The sequence below is a fragment of the Balaenoptera ricei genome, chromosome 8, assembly GCF_028023285.1.
Source record: "Balaenoptera ricei isolate mBalRic1 chromosome 8, mBalRic1.hap2, whole genome shotgun sequence".
In the NCBI taxonomy this organism is placed as follows: domain Eukaryota; kingdom Metazoa; phylum Chordata; class Mammalia; order Artiodactyla; family Balaenopteridae; genus Balaenoptera; species Balaenoptera ricei.
The window spans coordinates 67,092,489-67,111,124 of record NC_082646.1 but is presented as its reverse complement, the minus strand read 5'-3'; the positions used below and the strand labels follow the sequence as shown (position 1 = coordinate 67,111,124).

The window sequence follows — 18,636 nt, the reverse complement described above, 5'->3', positions numbered from 1 at the left end:
TCAAGCATTTGTCCTTTTCATTGAATTATCTATAAATCTCCAAATAACTGCATCAACAGGTAACTGATATATCTGCAATAAATAAAAGTTCTTTCTTGTCTGAAAGCTGGTCAAGTGTTAACTTTCTTTAGGAAGGCTTCAGGACCTATAGTTTCTATCCTAAGGGAAAAAAATCTACACTAACTGAAAGATCTTGAAGAGACAGCTGGTTCCTGGACACAAACTGCTGGCAAATACATGGGGTGGTGAAGGATTCAGAAGAGATCATATGGGCACTACAATTACCAGAGATAATAAGTGATGGCAGGTACACAGCCCATCTTATTCTCAAAAAGGCTCTGTGATACAATTAATGCCCTTTGTTAGAAAATGATCAACTGGGGAAAATATGACAGCGAATAAATGAAATAAATAAGCTAGAGATCAAACACTCTATAGTTGCTCACACCATATCCACCATCATGTCTTGATTATTTCTGGCACCAACATTTTCAGGTTGTGTGAAAATAAGTATGTAAGATACACATGACACCTTTAGAAAGGGCCACCTTACAAAAAGTAGTCAGTTTCCTGTGCTTTAATAATGAATCATGGGCCAAAATCAGACACAGAGGAGGCTGTCATGGGGGCACAACAGGAATCTCAAATGACGACATGTGTCTAATAAATAAAGTGCCTGCCTTTCTGGAAGATGATGATGGATCTTAGCATAAGAGAAAAAAACACACTTACAAAATGTAGCAAATGTTATATCCAGAATATATAAAGAAATTCTACAACTCAACATCAAAAAACTAATAACCCAATTAAAAATTGGACACAGGACTTGAATAGAAGTTTCTCCAAAGAAGATAAACAAATGGCAAACAAACATATGAAAATATGCTCAATATAACTAATTGTCAAGGAAATGCAAATCAAAACCATAATGAGATATCACCTCACACCTGTTAGAATGCCCACTATCGGGACTTCTCTGGCAGTCCAGTGGTTAAGACTCTGCGCTTCTACTGCAGGGGTCCCAGGTTTGATTCCTGGTCGGGGAACTAAGATCCTGCAAGCCGCGTGGCACGGCCAAATAAATAAATAAAAATAAAATAAAAGCAGTATGGAGATTCCTCAAAAAATTACAAATAGAATTACCATATGATCCAGCAATCCCACTTCTGGGTACATATCCAAAAGGATTAAAAACAGAATCTCAAAGAGATATTTGCACACCTCTTCACTGCAGCATTATTCACAATAGCCAAGAGGTGGAAGCAACCTATATGTCCATCGACGGATGAATGGATAAAGAAAATGCAATTTATATATACACAATGAAATATCAGTCTTAAAAAAGAAGGAAATACTGTCATATGTTACATGGATGAACCTTGAGGACATTATTCTAAGTGAAATAAGCCAGTCACAAAAAGACAAATACTGCATGATTCCACTTATATGAGCTATCTAAAGTAGTCAAACTCTTAGAATTAGAAAGTAGAATGGTAGTTACAAGTACTAGGGGAGTTGTTGTTTGATGAGTATAGTTTCAGTTTTGCAAGATGAAAAAGTTCTAGAGATCTATCACACAACAATGTCCATATAGTTAACACTACTGTAACCCTACACTTAAAAATGGTTAAGACGGTAAATTTTATGTTGTGGGTTTTTAACCATAATTTTTAGAAAAAGGTCTGAACACATATGGAAAAATGTTAGGATCTGTTAAAAACCAAGTGGGTACATAAGCTTTTATTCAATTACTTATACAGGTACTCCTCCTTATATTTGATAGATTTCATAATTTTAAAAGTGAAAAATATCCAAAATTATTGGCAGGAAGAAAAAAAATGTCTGAAAATTGATGGTTAAAATTAGTAACTAAATACTAGCTGACTTCATCCCTTAAAAAAAAGAATCAGTCTTTCCTCAGTGGTATGAATCTACATCAGACCAATATTTTAAAATGTGAAGCCCTTAGATATTTCAAGTTTGGTCTAATTTGTTAGATACAATTATTACCACAAATGATTATGAAAATATAAATCCAATGGTCCAGGTATAAAGAACTCCAACTACAAGTAACCTTTATTGGGGTAAGAAATGATACAAAAAGAAATCTAGATTAACAAATCTTAGAGGTCTTTTTGCATGAAGCCACAGAAGCCAGGCCTTCAGAAATTGTCAAGCTCAGATCCTAACCTCAGGCTGGTTTCACCTCAACACTTAACAGAGAAACTATGCCATTCTATTACCTGGTCTCAATTCCAAATTTTCCTCATAAATTTACTACTATACAAAGTGCTTCTCCATTTAAGCATGGTCATTTGTGCTGCATTTTATGACATCTCCTAACCTGGAATGAGGAAGTTCCTTAGTATAGCAACATAAAAATAGCAGGCTATCCTGTACCTTTGCAGTATGCTGATCCAGTAACACTGCTTTGATTAACATTTGTGGAAAACTGTCTTTAAATCCCTTCAATTTTATTTAAATACACCCAGGGAATAAGCATGTTCCGCTGATGAAACGTAATTCAGTTAAGTACAGAGTAGTTAGAATGTGCTGGTGAATGATGTAGAGTTTTCATAGGCTCTACAGAATGCTAAAGGGTAAAACTGAGGGATAGAGTTTATACTACCTATTTTAAAGAAGTAGAATATTCTATCAGATGGGTGAAATGTTGGAAATTGAAGGCTTTCAAGCTTTTTGCCAAGTTCCAGGACCATTCAGAAATAGAGTATTTGAAACTGACTGGCAGGTAGTTGAGATGAGGCCTAGGAGACCTAAAACTAAAATACTTGTGAGAAAAAGAGGTGAGAAGAGACAAGAATTGAGAAATGGACATCTAGGTCTAGTCATCAGGAACGTCAATTTTGGTGATGGTTTGTTCTTAACTGAACCACTGATGTGAAAAACAACCCAAAAAAATCTCTCTCAAACCTCAACAGTGTAGCATTAAAAACAGGGCTTGATAAGGGCACACCTGCATAGCTCAGTTTGCTAAGCATGCCCTGGCTTGCTTTCACTGAGACTAGGGAGTTTGAGGAAGCATCAGGAGTAAGAGAAAGTTTCTGATATATTCAAACTCAACTTCTGACATTGCTCTGTTAAAAAAAGCATAAAGTCGTTTCAAAACTATGATGCTAGATTGTACTTTATTTCTCTCAAGATAAACACTGTGTATGTTAATATTTTATTACCCAAATTGCTCATCTTGTCATAGGTAAGGGATGCAAAGCATTGTGAGACAATTATGAAAATGAGAGAGGGCACTCCTGAAACACAACTCTATAACAAAATAGATCCTCTGTCCAAAAAAGTACATTGAATAGGACACTAAACATGGATAGTTAAAACATACACCTCTAGTCAGAAATAACTGTTTGTATAGGTATTTACAAAGCATTTTTCAGATGTAATAACTTATTTGATGGAATAGTCCTGAAGGGCCATAAAAGTTCTTGGGCTCTTCCAACCTCTTCTGAACCCCCAAAGCCGTCCAGCAAACTTACATGTCTTTATTTCTTCATGGTGACTATTTAAAATATTTTCCATTTACCTCAAACCTTCTACCCCCACTCCCTCTCCTGCTATCCTCCCACCCTGTCTCCTTCACCACTTCATTTTCAGCAAATTAATCAGCTCCCAACTTCACAGAAAATATAGAAGTCATCAGAGGAATTCTCTGCCAACAAACCTCACTTCACTGAATTTCCACACATTTCTTCCTTCTCTCCTACAATATTACCTTCCTACAAGGTAAGACTAATCCTTCCAACCTGTATTCTGCAGTTCATCTGTCTTTCCTCCTTAGGGATCTCAGGGATCTCTTCTGTAAACAATTTCCCTCTCTCTCCCAGTTCCTTCCCATCAATAACTTAAAAAAAACACAAAAACAGGGACTTCCCTGGTGGTCCAGTGGTTAAGACTCCACGCTCCCGATGCAAGGGGCCTGGGTTTGATCCCTGGTCAGGGAACTAGATCCCTCATGCTGCAACTAAGAGCCCACGTGCTGCAACTAAAAGATCCCGCATGCCGCAACGAAGATCCCTCACATGGCAACTAAGACCCGGCGCAGCCAAATACAAAAAATAAATATTTAAAAAAACAAAAACAAAATCGAAAAAACAAAATCTTGCCTCTGACTCAGCTACTAGTCTCCCTTTCCTCCTTATCACAGCTAGATTTCTCTAACAGTTGTTACTATTTCCTGATTTCCCACTGCTATCCATCTGGTTTCTGTCCCTAAGTATTGAAACTGCTCTCGCTGGTCACTAATCTCCACTTTAACATGAAGTTCAATGGCCATTCCTATGAATGAGAGATGAAAATATTCATCCACAGAAAGACTTATACAAGAATGTCCATAGCAACTTTATTCATAATAGTTCCAAATTGGAATGAACTCAAATGTCCATCAATAAAAGAACAGATAAAAAAGCTGTGATGGGGCTTCCCTGGTGGCGCAGTGGTTGAGAATCTGCCTGCCAATGCGGGGGACGTGGGTTCGAGCCCTGGTCCAGGAAGATCCCACATGCCGCGGAGCAACTAAGCCCGTGTGTTACAACTACTGAAACCCATTCACCCTAGAGCCTTCACGCTACAACTACTGAAGCCCACACACTCAAGGGCCCGCATGCTGCAACTACTGAGCCCACCTGCTGCAACTAGTGAAACCTGCGCACCAAGAGCCAGTGCTCCACAACAAGAGAAGCCACTGCAATGAGAAGCCCACTCACCGCAATGAAGAGTAGCCCCCGCTCGCCGCAACTAGAGAAAGCCCTCGCACAGCAACGAAGACCCAACGCAGCTAAAAAAAAAAAAAAAAAAGTGATGGATACATTTCTGTCTTATATTGGGTTTGATATCACTGACCTTTATCTCCTTCTTAGAACATTCTCTCACCTTGGCTTCTATGACTTCCACACGCTCCTGGTTTTTTCCAACTTCCTAGCTAATCCTTTTCCATTTCTCCTATGGGTTCCTAAATATTGAGAACCCGCAAGTTTCCATCCTAGTTTGTTTTTTCATTTTATGCACTTTTCCTCTTGGAATATCATATCCATTCCATTGGCTTCAAAGATCTCTGGAATTTATAAGCTCTTTAAAATCTATCTAGTCCTTTCTCTTTTTTTTTTTTTTTGATTTTTAAAAATTTTTTATTGGAGTAGAGTTGATTTACAATGTTGTGTTACTTTCTGCTATACTAGGTCTTCTTTAATTTCAGCAATATTTTCTAGTTTTCAGGGTATAAGTTTTTCATCTTCTTGATTACATTTATTCCTAGGTATTTTATTCTTTTGGATGCTATTGTAAATGGAATTGTTTTCTTGATTTCCTTTCAGATTGTTCATTGCTGGTATATAGAATCAAAACAGATTTTGGGGGCTTCCCTGGTGGCGCAGTGGTTGAGAATCCACCTGCCAATGCAGGGGACACAGGTTCGAGCCCTGGTCTGGGAGGATCCCACATGCCGCGCAGCAACTAAGCCCATGAGCCACAACTACTGAGCCTGCGCGTCTGGAGCCTGTGCTCCGCAACAAGAGAGGCCTCGATAGTGAGAGGCCCGCGCACCGCGATGAAGAGTGGCCCCCGCTTGCCGCAACTAGAGAAAGCCCTCGCACAGAAACGAAGACCCAACACAGCCAAAAATAAATAAATAAATAAACAATTTTAAAAAACAAAAAACAAAAAAACAGATTTTTGTGGGTTGTCCATGCTTTCTTTAAACATACTTACTGATGCCCACATCATGTGGGATGCTTGTAGCTTGTGGGCTACACTCTAGTATCCCCTGTCAATGCTGATCCCACCAGCTGAGATGTACTTACCAATATTCATTTCCCACTTTCTTTCTTACTAACACCATCCTGAGATAGCAATATTCCCAGCTAAGAAATTATATTCTCCAGCCTCTCCTCGAGACAGGAGTGGGCATGTGACTACATTCTGGCTAACAAAATCTAAGTAGGAATTATTGGCTAGGGCTTCCAGGAAAACTCCTTTACAAGATGGGCTAGCTCAGTTAGTATATATCTTTTGCCCTTTTATATTCTCCTTCTTCCTTCCTGGAGGTTGGCTTTAATGACTGGAGCTCCAGCAGTTATCCTATGGCCTCTGAGGGAATCTTAAATATGAAAGCTGTGTGCTAGATGACAGACAGGAGAACAGAAGGAACCTGAGTCCCTGACGATTTTATGGAACTACACAGCCCTGGCTGCCTACCTCTGGACTTCTCTTTTCATTAGAAAAATTAAATCCAGAATTTAAGTTATAGATTTTTCAGATCTCTATTATATAACAATTCCTATTTTAATCAGAATTTTATATCTGTTGTTGCAGGAAACAGAACCTAGAGAAGGTGGAATCAGGGAGGAGGTAGGGTCTGGGGCAGTGAAGAAACAGATTTTTTCAGGCTGGAAAACATGATTTTTTTTTTTTTCCGCTGCGTCGTGCGTTTGTGGGATCCTAGTTTCTCCATCAGGGATTGAACCCGGGCTGTCAGCACTGAAAGCGTGGAGTCCTAACCACTGGACTGTCACAGGGAATTCCCAAGGTGAACTTTTTAATACAGAAGTGAAATATATATATGTATAACTGAGTCATTTTGCTGTACAGAAGAAATTAACACAACATTGTAAATCAACTATACTTCAATAAAATTAAAAAAAAAATAAAGTGACAGAAGTGAAATATTTATTCCCAATGTTGCCTGTCTTATCTTGGAAAGCAGATCATAAACCAACTGAGGCAGTAGCTTTAGGGGCAGTGGTAGGAAAATTCAGATTGTTGGTGTGTTTCTTTGATGGAAAGAGGAACTCACAGTAGAGCCAGCCAGTTTGCAAGAAGAGATGATTGGAGCATAGCTTTACTAAGGAAGGAACTCTGCCTAAAGCCTGAAATCTAAATTGACTAGAACCCCATAATTTGGTCCCTTGCACAGCTGAAAAAGCCATCTGCTTCTGTATCCCAAATTGGACAGGCCATTGGTGGTGCCAGCAAAGTGGTTACCTTGGAAGGAGATAAGACTGTGGCTTAAAGGCCTTTTTAAAGCATCTTTCACCTGCCAGCCCTCACGAATGAGCTCATCTATTGTTTCTATGACAGTGGCCATTAAGTTAACAGAGGAGTTGATGGGCAGAGCTCAGAGGTCAGCAATAAAGAGCCAACAACTCTAGAGGAGAGTTTTGGCTGTAGTTGTTTGTTTACATATGGAAGCAAATTTACCGGAAGCAAAGAGACTAGAAGCTACTAAGTTTTTGAGGGATTGTATTTGAGGCCATTCCTGGGTCCTGGAATCTACATCACCAGGAAGTGGGCTGCGCTGGTCTATCAGTTAGGATCCAATCTGGAGACAGAAAACATATCAGTTATTTTAAAAGAGAGCATTTAATATAAATAATTGTTAAGCAGATGTTAGAGAACCAAAAAGGCAAAAAGAAACTAAAGTATCATAAAAAGAGTAACTTCAAGAAGCAGTTACCGGGACTTCACTGGTGGCACAGTGGCTAAGAATCAGCCTGCCAATGCAGGGGACATGGGTTCGAGCCACGGTCCAGGAAGATCCCACATGCAGCGGAGCAACTAACCCCATGCGCCACAACCACCGAGCGTGTGCTCTACAGCCTGCGAGCCACAACTACTGAGCCTGTCCACCACAACCACTGAAGCCCACCCACCTAGAGCCCATGCTCCGCAACAAGAGAAGCCATCACAATGAGAAACCTGCGCACCGCAACGAAGAGTAGCCCCCGCTCGCCGCAACTAGAGAGAGCCCAGCCTGCGTGCAGCAACGAAGCCCCAACGTAGCCAAAAAGAAATAAAATAGATAAATAAATTAAAAAAAAAAAAAGAAGCAGTTACCACCCATACCACTGTGGCATCACAGGGAAGAGTGTGGAATCATTTCAATTTAGAAGCTGGAACTAGGGTGGCCAGATTTTGCAAAGAAAAACACCGAACACCAGTTAAATCTGAATTTCAAATAAACAAGGAATTATTTTATATGTAAATATGTCCCAAGTATCACAGGGGACATACATATACTAAAAATTATTCATAGTCTAGTCCTTTCTCTTAAGGGCTCCTGATCTATATATCTAGCTGCTTACTGGCCTTGGTGACCTTCATGGTCCACAGTCACCTCCATCTCAAAACAGTTTGCCACAAAATTCTACTTTTGTATTTTCTCCGTCAATGATAAACGCAGTAACCTACCCAGTAGTCAAATCCCCCTTATTCTCCAACCGATCACTAAGAACTATCACTCTACCTCCTAAATATCTGTCAAATCCATTCGCTTCTCTTATTAGGTTGTCTTAATTCAGGGTACCATCACCGCTTGGGTTACTACATCGGCCTCCTAAAATACACTCCTACTCTCCTCCAATCTAATCTCCAAAGCACAGTCCAAGTGCTTTCAGATCCAATCAGAGCATTTCTCTGTCTCAAAACCTTCAAAACTTTCCCATTTCCCCATATAGTCCAAATATGATCTGGATTCTACTAACTTCTCCAATAAGACGGACAATCATCCTGGGTTGCCCAAGACTGAGAAGCTTCCTGGGTCATGGGACTCTCAGTTCTTCTTTTTTTTTTTTTTGGACGGGGGGGGGGGGGGGGGGGGCGGGGACACTTTGTTATAAAACTAGGATAGTCTTGGGCAAACCAAGACAAGTTGGTCACTCTATCATCCAGTCTTGTTCTAGCACAATCTCACATTCTACACTCCAGCAATACTGTTTAAAATTCTAGTAGTTAATGATACTGGTATCATTTAATAATAATATTAATTAAAATGTTAATAATACTAATAAATAAAAAGGATTATAATGATAACTAACCCGGGCTTCCCTGGTGGCGCAGTGGTTGAGGATCTGCCTGCCAATGCAGGGGACGCGGGTTCGAGCCCTGGTCTGGGAAGATCCCACATGCCGCGGAGCAACTCGGCCCGTGAGCCACAATTACTGAGCCTGCGCGTCTGGAGCCTGTGCTCGGCAACGAGAGGCCGCGATAGTGAGAGGCCCGCGCACCGCGATGAAGAGTGGCCCCCCCTTGCCACAACTAGAGAAAGCCCTCGCACAGAAACGAAGACCCAACACAGCCATACATACATACATACATACATAAATGAAAAGAATGTAAGCAGACAAGAATAGCATTAAAAAAATAAATAAAAAATAAAAAAAATGATAACTAACCCTTCCAAAACACTATATGCCAGGCATTACTACTAATTCATTGAATCCTTCTAGCAATCCTATGAATTAAGTACCATTTTATCACAATTTTGCAGACCAAGAAAGTGAAGCTCACAAAGGTTAAATGATGTCCTTAACTTCACAACATAAGTAAGTGGCAAAGTCAACCTTCTAACCATTTGGCTCAACAACTTTTACATGAGCTGCTGGATTATTTGCCACTCCCAGAACAGCCCAAGGTGTCTCCTGCATCTGGGCTCTGAACACTGCTATTCATACCCTCTAGAATACTCTTCCTCCTCTCTTTACTTGTCTAAATTCTTCAGATTCCACCAGAAAGTTTTATCTGAACTCCCCAAATTGGGTCAGAATGCTTTAGATGTATTTCCCAAGATACTCCGTCCATACCCTTATAATAACACTTATCACAGTATACTTTAATTACCTGTTTTTCTCCAGACTGGAAGCAGTATATTTACAGTAACCAGCTACTAAAACATATCTAAGGAGGATTTCCCTATAGATAGATTGGAAAGTATGGGTTATACCTAGGAAGGAATGCTTATGAGCGGTAGTATAACACTATACTTAAGAATAAGGACTCTGGAGCCAAACAGCCTGCTTCAAAATCTCATTTTACCACATATTATCTATGTGACCTTGGGCAAGTTACTTAACCATGCTGTGCCACAGTTTCCCTATCTGTAAAAGGAAGATACTTCACAGAGGTATTGTGAGGTATCTGTGTTAAATACAAAGCACTTGTAACAGCACATGGCATTATATATATGTTTGCTAAAAATGCTTATCAGTAGTTTAAAGCTAAATGAGAAGAGACTGTACGGCTCTATCTCTTGTCTTATTCACTATTTTCTCCTACTACTGTAAAAGGGTATTGTCAGAGGAGAAAGAAGACAAAAAAAAAAGTTTCAGAGATGTGTTATTCAAGAGGAACTTTCCTCTTGCTCATGCTTTTCCTTTTTGAAAATATCTTTACTGAGAAATAATTCACATATCATAAAATGTACCCATTTAAGGTGTACAATTCAATGACTTTAGTATATTCAGAGTTGTACAATCACCACAACCTGAATTCACAATATTTTTATCACCCCCTAAAAGAAAACCCTACCTCCCCCTTTCCAAAGCCCTAGGCAACCACTAATCTACTTTCTATCTCTCTAGATTTGCTTATTCTGGACACTTCATGTAAATGGAATCATAGTATGTGGTCTTTTGTGACTGCCTTCTTTCACTTATACATAATGTTTTCAAGGTTTCTCCATAAAAAAATAAAAAATAAAAAAAAATTTCAATCCATAAAAATAATGAGTCACTATGTTGTACACCTTAAAAGAATAATAATGTAAATCAACTATACTTCAATTTTAAAAAGGTAAAAAAAAAAATCTCCTTTTCCTTCTGAAAGTCTTTTTCCCCAAAAAAGGAAGACAAAAAATAATTTCTAAAGGTGATTTTAGGGACTTCCCTGGTGGCGCAGTGGTTAAGAATCTGCCTGCCAATGCAGGGGACACGGGTTCGAGCCCTGGTTGGGGAAGATCCCACATGCCGTGGAGCAACTAAGCCCACGTGCCACAACTACTGAGCCCTCCTGCCACAACTACTGAAGGGCGCATGCCTAGAGCCCATGCTCCGCAACAAGAGAAGCTACCACAATGAGAAGCCCGCGCACCACAACGAAGAGTAGCACCGGCTCACCACAACTAGAGAAAGCCCGTGAGCAACAACAAAGACTCAATGCAGCCAAAAATAAATAAATAAATTTATTTTAAAAATAAGATAAAATAAAGGTGATTTTAAGTAATTGACTTTAAAAAATTTTTTATTTATTTTTGGCCATGCTGCCACATGTGGGATCTTAGCTCCCTGACCAGGGATCGAACCTGTGCCCCCTGCAGTGGAAGCTCAGAGTCCTAGCCACTTCACCGCCAGGGAATTCCTTAAATAACTGACTTTTAATAACAGACATTTATCTCCTAGTATATTTTCCTTAAATATTATCTTCTCAACAATAAGCATGTCCACTTACAAAAAGCTCCCCAGTTGAATCTAACATTCACTCCTCATTTAAAAACACAGATCTATAATCCATCAACTAAAAACATTTACATACATTCCTAGGTCTCAAATCAAACTGCCCCATCCAAAAGTCTGCCAGTGATTCTTTTTCCTCTCAGCATTTCTGTTTGAAAGGACAAATGCCAGAGGAAAGGGAAGACACTATCCAATAGGTAGGTGGGGAGGTCTCCTAGGAGTGTACCACGTTGTCATTCATTTTATATCAAAATACATCTTGTTTTCTGTCTGAATTAAACACAACACATTCCATATACACCATTAAGGTTTGCCAATTCATCTTTCCACTCTAATCAATTTGCCATATGGACTTGGCTATTTCCACCAAACCCAGACAACAGATTAAAATGATCAAAAGTCATCCTTGACTAAACCCTCATTCTTAAATTCACAATAGGGCAACTGTCAACTCCATGATTTTTTTTTAATGGAACCATATATATGGGAACTTGGTATGACAGAGAGCATTTCATCTTTTTAATTTTTTTTGGCCACACTGCCCAGCTTGTGGGATCTTAGTTCCCGGACCAGGGATTGAACCCAGGCCCTCAGCAGCGAGAGTGTGGAGTCTTACCCACTGGACCACCAGGGCATTCCCCTCAACTCCATGATTTTTATCCTTCAAAACCTTTCTTGTCCAACTCCTCACACATTAACTACTGCAATAACTTCTTTACTGCTTTCTTTGCTCCAGTCTCTCATCCTTCCAGTCCAGTAACACCGCCAACTACCTTATTTTGTCTTGTACAACAGCAGAATTTTCATTGCATACAATATTGTAATAAAAATTTAAGTTAATAAGATTAATTCCCACTAGCTTAATAAATCAAATCTTTTCGTTTCCTGGTTTTCTTCTTTAACTCTTGCTATCCACACACATACGTAATTTTTTATAGCAGAACCTCCCCGAAATGGGACTAGGAGATGAGGGTGGACTGGGGACGGGGATTTTAATTTCTACTGTATACATTCCATAAGTTAAAAAGAAATTTACCACGTATTATTTTCATGGTTTTAGAACTAGTTACTTAAAAAAAAAAAAAGTTACTATAAACAGAAGCATTAATAAAGTAAGGAGCACCTAACTTTGCCTCAGGTATGCAAAGATGATTACATGGGAATATGGGCATAAGAAAGATAAATAAACATTTCCTAGGGGTAGGAAGAGTAGAGAAGGCAGTCCAGACACAGGGAACAGCCTTTAATTGTCACTGGCTCTTCCACGTGCCTCTGTTGCTCACTACCAAGATCTCAGTCCATTATCATCTGAATCCTACAGTATTTGCTGATATTTGGCCTGTAGCCCTCGTCACTTTGAATTACCAATCATGTTTTAATTATTATAGATTTCATCTGTATGTTTTATAATTTGCCGGCCTGCTATGCAGTTGAATCCTGCTCTCAGCTCCAGGCAATTAACCTGCTGCTGAGCTTCCATTTCCTCTTTTGATAAAGTGGGAGAACACTCACCTGATAGGGCTGTTGTAAAAGAATTATGTGAAATAAATGTACATAAAGCCCTTAGCACTCAAGATGTATTCAAAACATGCCAGTTTTCTTTCTACAGGTGAGGAAAGTGAGGTTTACAGAACCTTGTTTTTGGCTGAAAGGCTTCTGATTCCGTTCCTGTCTCTTCTTAGTCCTTTTACTCCCACATCCAATGTTCCCAATTAGACTATAAGCCTTCTAAGGTAGGTACTCTGTCCTAGGGGTCGTTGGAATTTTGACACCTAAGATTATATGTTCAATAAACATCTAATGAGTTTAACATAACTCATGTTGCAGAGTGCTTTTCAATGGTCCTCCATTGTACACATCCAACCATGCATGCTGACCTTCTACTTCCTAGAACACACCTAACTCTTCCTGTTTTCGCACATATTGTTCAGTGTCACCTCCTATCTAAAATATCCATTCTACCACCACCCTCTTATTCTCTATCACAGAACTCTTATCTAGTTCATAGCACTTATCAGAATTTCTTTTTTTTTTTTTTTTGATGTGGGCCATTTTTAAAGTCTTTATTGAATTTGTTACAATACTGCTTCTGTTTTATGTTTTGGGTTTTTGGCGCAAGGCATGTGGGATCTTAGCTCTCCGACCAGGAATAGAACCCAAGCCCCCTGCATTGGAAGGCGAAGTCTTAACCACTGGACTGCCAGGGAAGTCCCACTTATCAGAATTTCTAAGTGAACTCTAAGTTCCATGATAGCAGGAACCACCCTCTGTCCTGTTCACTCTTGAATTCCCAGTGCCTAAAAGAATGCCTGGCACATGCTACACAATTACTAAAGATTTGTTGAACAAATGAATACAATTAGTATGAGGACATGGCTAGTTAATTGCCTAAAACAGGATTAAAGATTAGGTCTTCTTTTATTCCAATGCTCTTTTCATTGTGCCTCACTTCTTATATTACTGTATATTTTATGTATATAGCATGTATAAACTGCCATTAATTTAAATGATTCCAACTTCTTGTGACCATTACATCCATACTACATAAATCTCTGTATTTTCAAAACGAGGACAAATGCATTCGTCATTATTTAACTTAAAGGTGTATATAAACAGCACAACATTCATGCTCTGCCATATTATGTACAGTAGTCAAAATACTGTATCATTCTAGGAACTACGGACATCCTGTATTTTAAAAAGTTAAAGAAGTTGGTACTTGGTAGGTTACTGAATAACTCAGTTGAGAGACTGGGCTTTTGAGCCAGTCATAGGTTCAAGTCCAAGCGTTGCTGTATAACAGTTGGTCAAGTTACTCTAAACTTCAGTTGACGAAACAGGGATAACTCTAGTACTTGACTTAGGTTTGCAGCGAAGATAAGTTTATGTATATATGTACACCACTCAACAAATCATTTAACTCAGTGCCTAGTCAAAGTTAAGTGCTGAGTAAAGTGGGGTTTTTTGTTCTTTTTTGTTTATTTTGCCTCGCCTCACAGCTTGCAGGATCATAGTTCCCCGACCAGGGATTGAACCCAGGCCAGGGCAGTGAAAGCGCCAAGTCCTAACCACTGGACCGCCAGGGAATTCCCGTAAAGTGGTATTTTAAGTACAAAAAATGTAGTTCGGAGTTAAATGCCTGTGTCTCCACATTAATGGACAAGTTATTTCCACAGGGTAGAGAGTTCCCACTGCGGCACAGTTTTAAAATGGGATTAGATTTATGGGAAAGTATGGAGAAAGCTGTATTACTGTTTTCGATTTTTTATTTCTATGAGGAAGAGGAAGATTTCCAGTCTAAATCCATCTTTAAAACAAAATCACTTTGATTTTGACAGTACGGTAAAGTTTAAAACACTGTCTCAGGGACTTCTCTGGTGGTGCAGGGTTGGGAGTCTGCCTGCCAATGCAGGGAACACGGGTTCAAGCCCTGGTCTGGGAAGATCCCACATGCCGCGGAGCAACTAAGCCCGTGTGTCGCAACTACTGAGCCTTCGCTCTAGAGCCCAAAAACCACAACTACTGAAGCCCACGCACCTAGAGCCTGTGCTCTGCAACAACAGAAGCCACCGAACTGAGAAGCCCACACACCACAATGAAGAGTAGCCGCCACTTGCTGCAACTAGAGAAAGCCCCCGCGCAGCAACAAAGACCCAATGCAGCCAAAAATTAATTAATTAATTAATTAAAAAACAAAAAACAGGGCTTCCCTGGTGGTGCAGTGGTTGAGAATCTGCCTGCTAATGCAGGGGACACGGGTTCGAGCCCTGGTCTGGGAAGATCCCACATGCCGCAGAGCAACTGGGCCCGTGAGCCACAACTACTGAGCCTGCATGTCTGGAGCCTGTGCTCCGCAACAAGAGAGGTCACGATAGTGAGAGGCCCGCGCACCGCGATGAAGAGTGGCCCCCGCTTGCCGCAACTAGAGAAAGCCCTCGCACAGAAACGAAGACCCAACACAGCCAAAAATAAATAAATAAAAATAAATTAAAAAAAAAAAAACTTAAAACAAAACAAAAAACAAAAAACACTGTCTCACAAAAGCCATCCCTTAAAATGCAAATTAAGCAAAGATCAATGACTCAAGCAACCCAACTCTTTAAAAAATCACTATGTCCTGAAACAAAGCCAGGAGCAAAAAGACCCAGAACTGGGTAAAACCTCAGATTAAAAACCAAAAACAAAAACTAGATAAAAACTTCAAAATTAAGTAATGATGAGAACATCAGGACTCAGAAAGTTCTCCTCCCATGATCATAAACTGTACCTACATTATAAATATTTAATAACAGCTAAAGTAATAGTAGAGGCACAATTCCCCAAAACAGCTAGGTCATCTTTCCATGAAGAATATGATGAATCCTTACTTCACAGCAATATCCCAACCTGCAGCAAAGGGCAATGGACATTTTGCAAATCATATATCTGATAAAGGACCTTTATATAAGAAACTCTTAGAACTCAATAATAGATAAACAATCCAATTTTAAAATGGGGGAAAGACCCAAATAGACATTTCCAAAAAGAAAATATACAAATGGCCAATAAGCATATGAAAAAATGCTCAGCACCATTAGCCACTGGAAAATGCAAATCAAAATCACAAGAGATACCACTTCGTACCCACTAGGATGGCTACCATCAAAAAGACTGATAATAACAAGTGTTAGCAAGGATATGGAGAATGGGAGCTCTCATACACTGCTGGTAGGAATGTAAAATGGTACACCCACTTTGGAAAAGTTTGACAGTTCCTCAAAACATTGAACACAGAGTTACCATATGACCAAATGACCAAGAAATCCTACTCCTAGGTATATATATACACACAGAGAAATAAAAACAAATGTCCACACAAAAACTTGTTCCGCAACTGTTCATGGCAGCATTATGCGTCATAGACAAAAAGTGGAAGCAACCTAAATTGTCCATCAACAGATGAATGGATAAATAAAAGGTGTTACATCCATACAGTGAAATATTTGGCAATAAAAAGAAATGAAGTACTCATATATGCTGTAACATGCATGAATCTTGCAAATATCATGCTAAATGAAAGAAGCCAGTCACAGAAGTCCACATACTGTGTGATTCCATTTTTATGAAATGTTGGGAATAGACAAATCTGTAGATTAGTGCTTGGGGAAGGAGGAGTGTTATGGGGAAATGGGGAGTAACTTAGTTGGTACAGAGTTATTTGGGGGGTGATGAACATGTTTTAAAATTTTGGTGATGGTGGCACAACTCTGAATACATTAAACCTACCTAATTATTATAATACTTTAAATGGGTGAATTGTAAAGGTATATAAATTATATCAATAAAGCCATTATTTTAAAAAAATAAAAGACAGCTATGGAAGAAATAGGCACTCAAGTATTTGTACACTAAATAATTTCCAAAGTAATAAAAATACACCTGGATAAATTAGTTATCTGTCTTACCTGAGCTTTTGTATGATCTCATTACCTATTCTCTTACTAAACACTTAACAATGAACTGAAACTAAGCACTTAGCAAGAGAATATATTAAATATTGCACAGATTTTTGTCAACTACAGCAAAACACAAGTATCTTCTAGTAAGGTTCGGGACAAAGCCGACCACAACCTCGAACCTACAATTTTTCACATCCCCACTAGACTATACCAGCTGATTAGACACTTCCAAAGGCTTAAACTGATCTTAAACAAATAATCAGTTTAGCAATTGTATTCTTATCTACTTTTTACTTAACTTCCTTAATGCGTAAACTTAAATGTTAAAAAAAAGCAAAAGGGGAGAGAATAAAAATGGATTTACGTTCCACAATAAAATATTACAAAGCAACGAAAGCATTCGTTCACTCTTTGGCCAAAACCGAGAAAAAAGGAGAATGATAAAATTGACAATTTCGAATATTCGCTGTTAGACCTCAATGACCATAAAAAATAATTTTTTTTTTTTTTTTTAAGTGAGGGAAACAAGAAATCTGTGCAGGATCAGAGTGGGAGGAAATTCTGGGTGCGATCTACAGGAGGGATGCCGACCGGGCCCTCGACCAGTTCTGCCGCCGGCGCCCCAGCTGGTGCCTGGTGCCGACCGGGGTCCAGCGTCTCAGCCGGAGGGGCTTCGCCTCGGCGGCGCCAGGGGACTCGCTCCGCGCGGAGGTCAGGCCGAGAAGCGCCGCCGGGCTCCCAAGGGCTCCACCCTCCCCTCCTTCACTCCCTCCCCTCGGCGGTCCCCTGAGGGGAACAGGCGGGGCGCAGTGCGCAGAGACAAGGGCGGGGGGGGGGGGAATGCGTCCTCAGTGAGAAAAGCTCCGCCGCCCGAGTGGCGGCCGCGGGTTATTAATAAACTCCGCTTCTGGCCAGGCGTCTCTACCGCGGCCGGCCGTAGGATCTGCAAGGCCTGCGGCGGAGACTGAGGAGCCGGAGTCCGAGCCCGGGCCCAAGCGGGCCCGCGCCGCTACGCTGAGGGCGGCGGCCGGGCGGAGAATAATGCACACTGGGTAAAAACACATTTATATACGAACCTCCGAGAAAATTTTCCAACAATTCCTTCGTCCGACCACCATGCACCAGGACAGGAAACAGCCGCCCGGCCCCTCAACCCCGCAACCAGCATAGTGGGCCTGAGGCCCGCCCCCAGCCTCCATTGGGCTGTCATTACGTCACTCACTGGACGCTTCCTGCTTGCCATTGGCTCAAATTTAGGCGACGCGAAAGGAGACCGCCTTATCCACGCCCCTTTTCCTGACGTCAGCCTCGCCTGGCCTAACAGCCAGCGCCTGAGTGGCTTACCCAAAGTGCGGAACAAAATTTTCTGCTTCTGACTGGTTGGCAGAACCGCTCGTCCCAGCGCGACACCGCCTCGCTGACAAGTGAATTATGCAGATTCTGTGGCCCCAGCAGGAGGCGCCATTTTGTAGCGAGGGAGGGAGGCTGGTCCTTGTGACTAGCCGGGAGGGAGAAGGGTTCACAGACGCCATTTTCCCCACAGGGGCTAGGAGGTGGCCTTGGCTCTCCCGGTGGGCTTGCTGGAGCGCGTTCTGGAGACCGGGTGGGCTTTGCCTAGCAATTGCCGAGTGTCGTCCCGTTGGGAGGGAAGTGGTAGGGTGGGGTAGGACAGGATGGGACGCCTCACCGCTCCCTGGGGGCTCTCGGTGCCAACTGAGGCCTTTGGTCTTGGGCGGAGGCTCTGCTTTTCCGAGAGCTGCTGTATGCCTGTCACTGGCTGCCAAGTCTCCCTTTGCTTTTCCAGTCGCCGGGGCATCATCATTGGTAGGAGGATGAGCCTCCTGCCTTAGCTGAAGCTCCGGGGTAGCTCGACAACGCGGCGGTGGTCTTGGACTCTGCTGGGAGACACTGCGGTTGCTTTTGCGTTTTCATGTTCCTTAGGTTCAAATTTT

General features: G+C 40.9%; 1 protein-coding gene across 10 annotated transcripts in view; it reads right to left on the bottom strand.

Annotated features, from left to right (window-relative positions):
• ZNF143 (zinc finger protein 143) overlaps positions 1–17,842 on the bottom strand; it is a 60,480-nt gene extending 42,638 nt beyond the window's left edge. For 2 of the 10 annotated variants that reach the window (XM_059931096.1, XM_059931097.1), the window contains exon 1: positions 17,761–17,812. In XM_059931096.1, coding sequence (XP_059787079.1) covers positions 17,761–17,802 — 42 coding nt within the window. In that variant the 5' untranslated portion in view covers positions 17,803–17,812. Of the gene's footprint in view, positions 1–947; positions 1,055–4,730; positions 4,802–4,896; positions 5,064–8,834; positions 9,067–16,690; positions 16,952–17,760 lie in introns of those variants that run through there. The other 8 variants (XM_059931101.1, XM_059931102.1, XM_059931105.1 and 5 more) reach the window with 8 other exon arrangements.
• Positions 17,843–18,636: the final 794 nt, after the last annotated feature.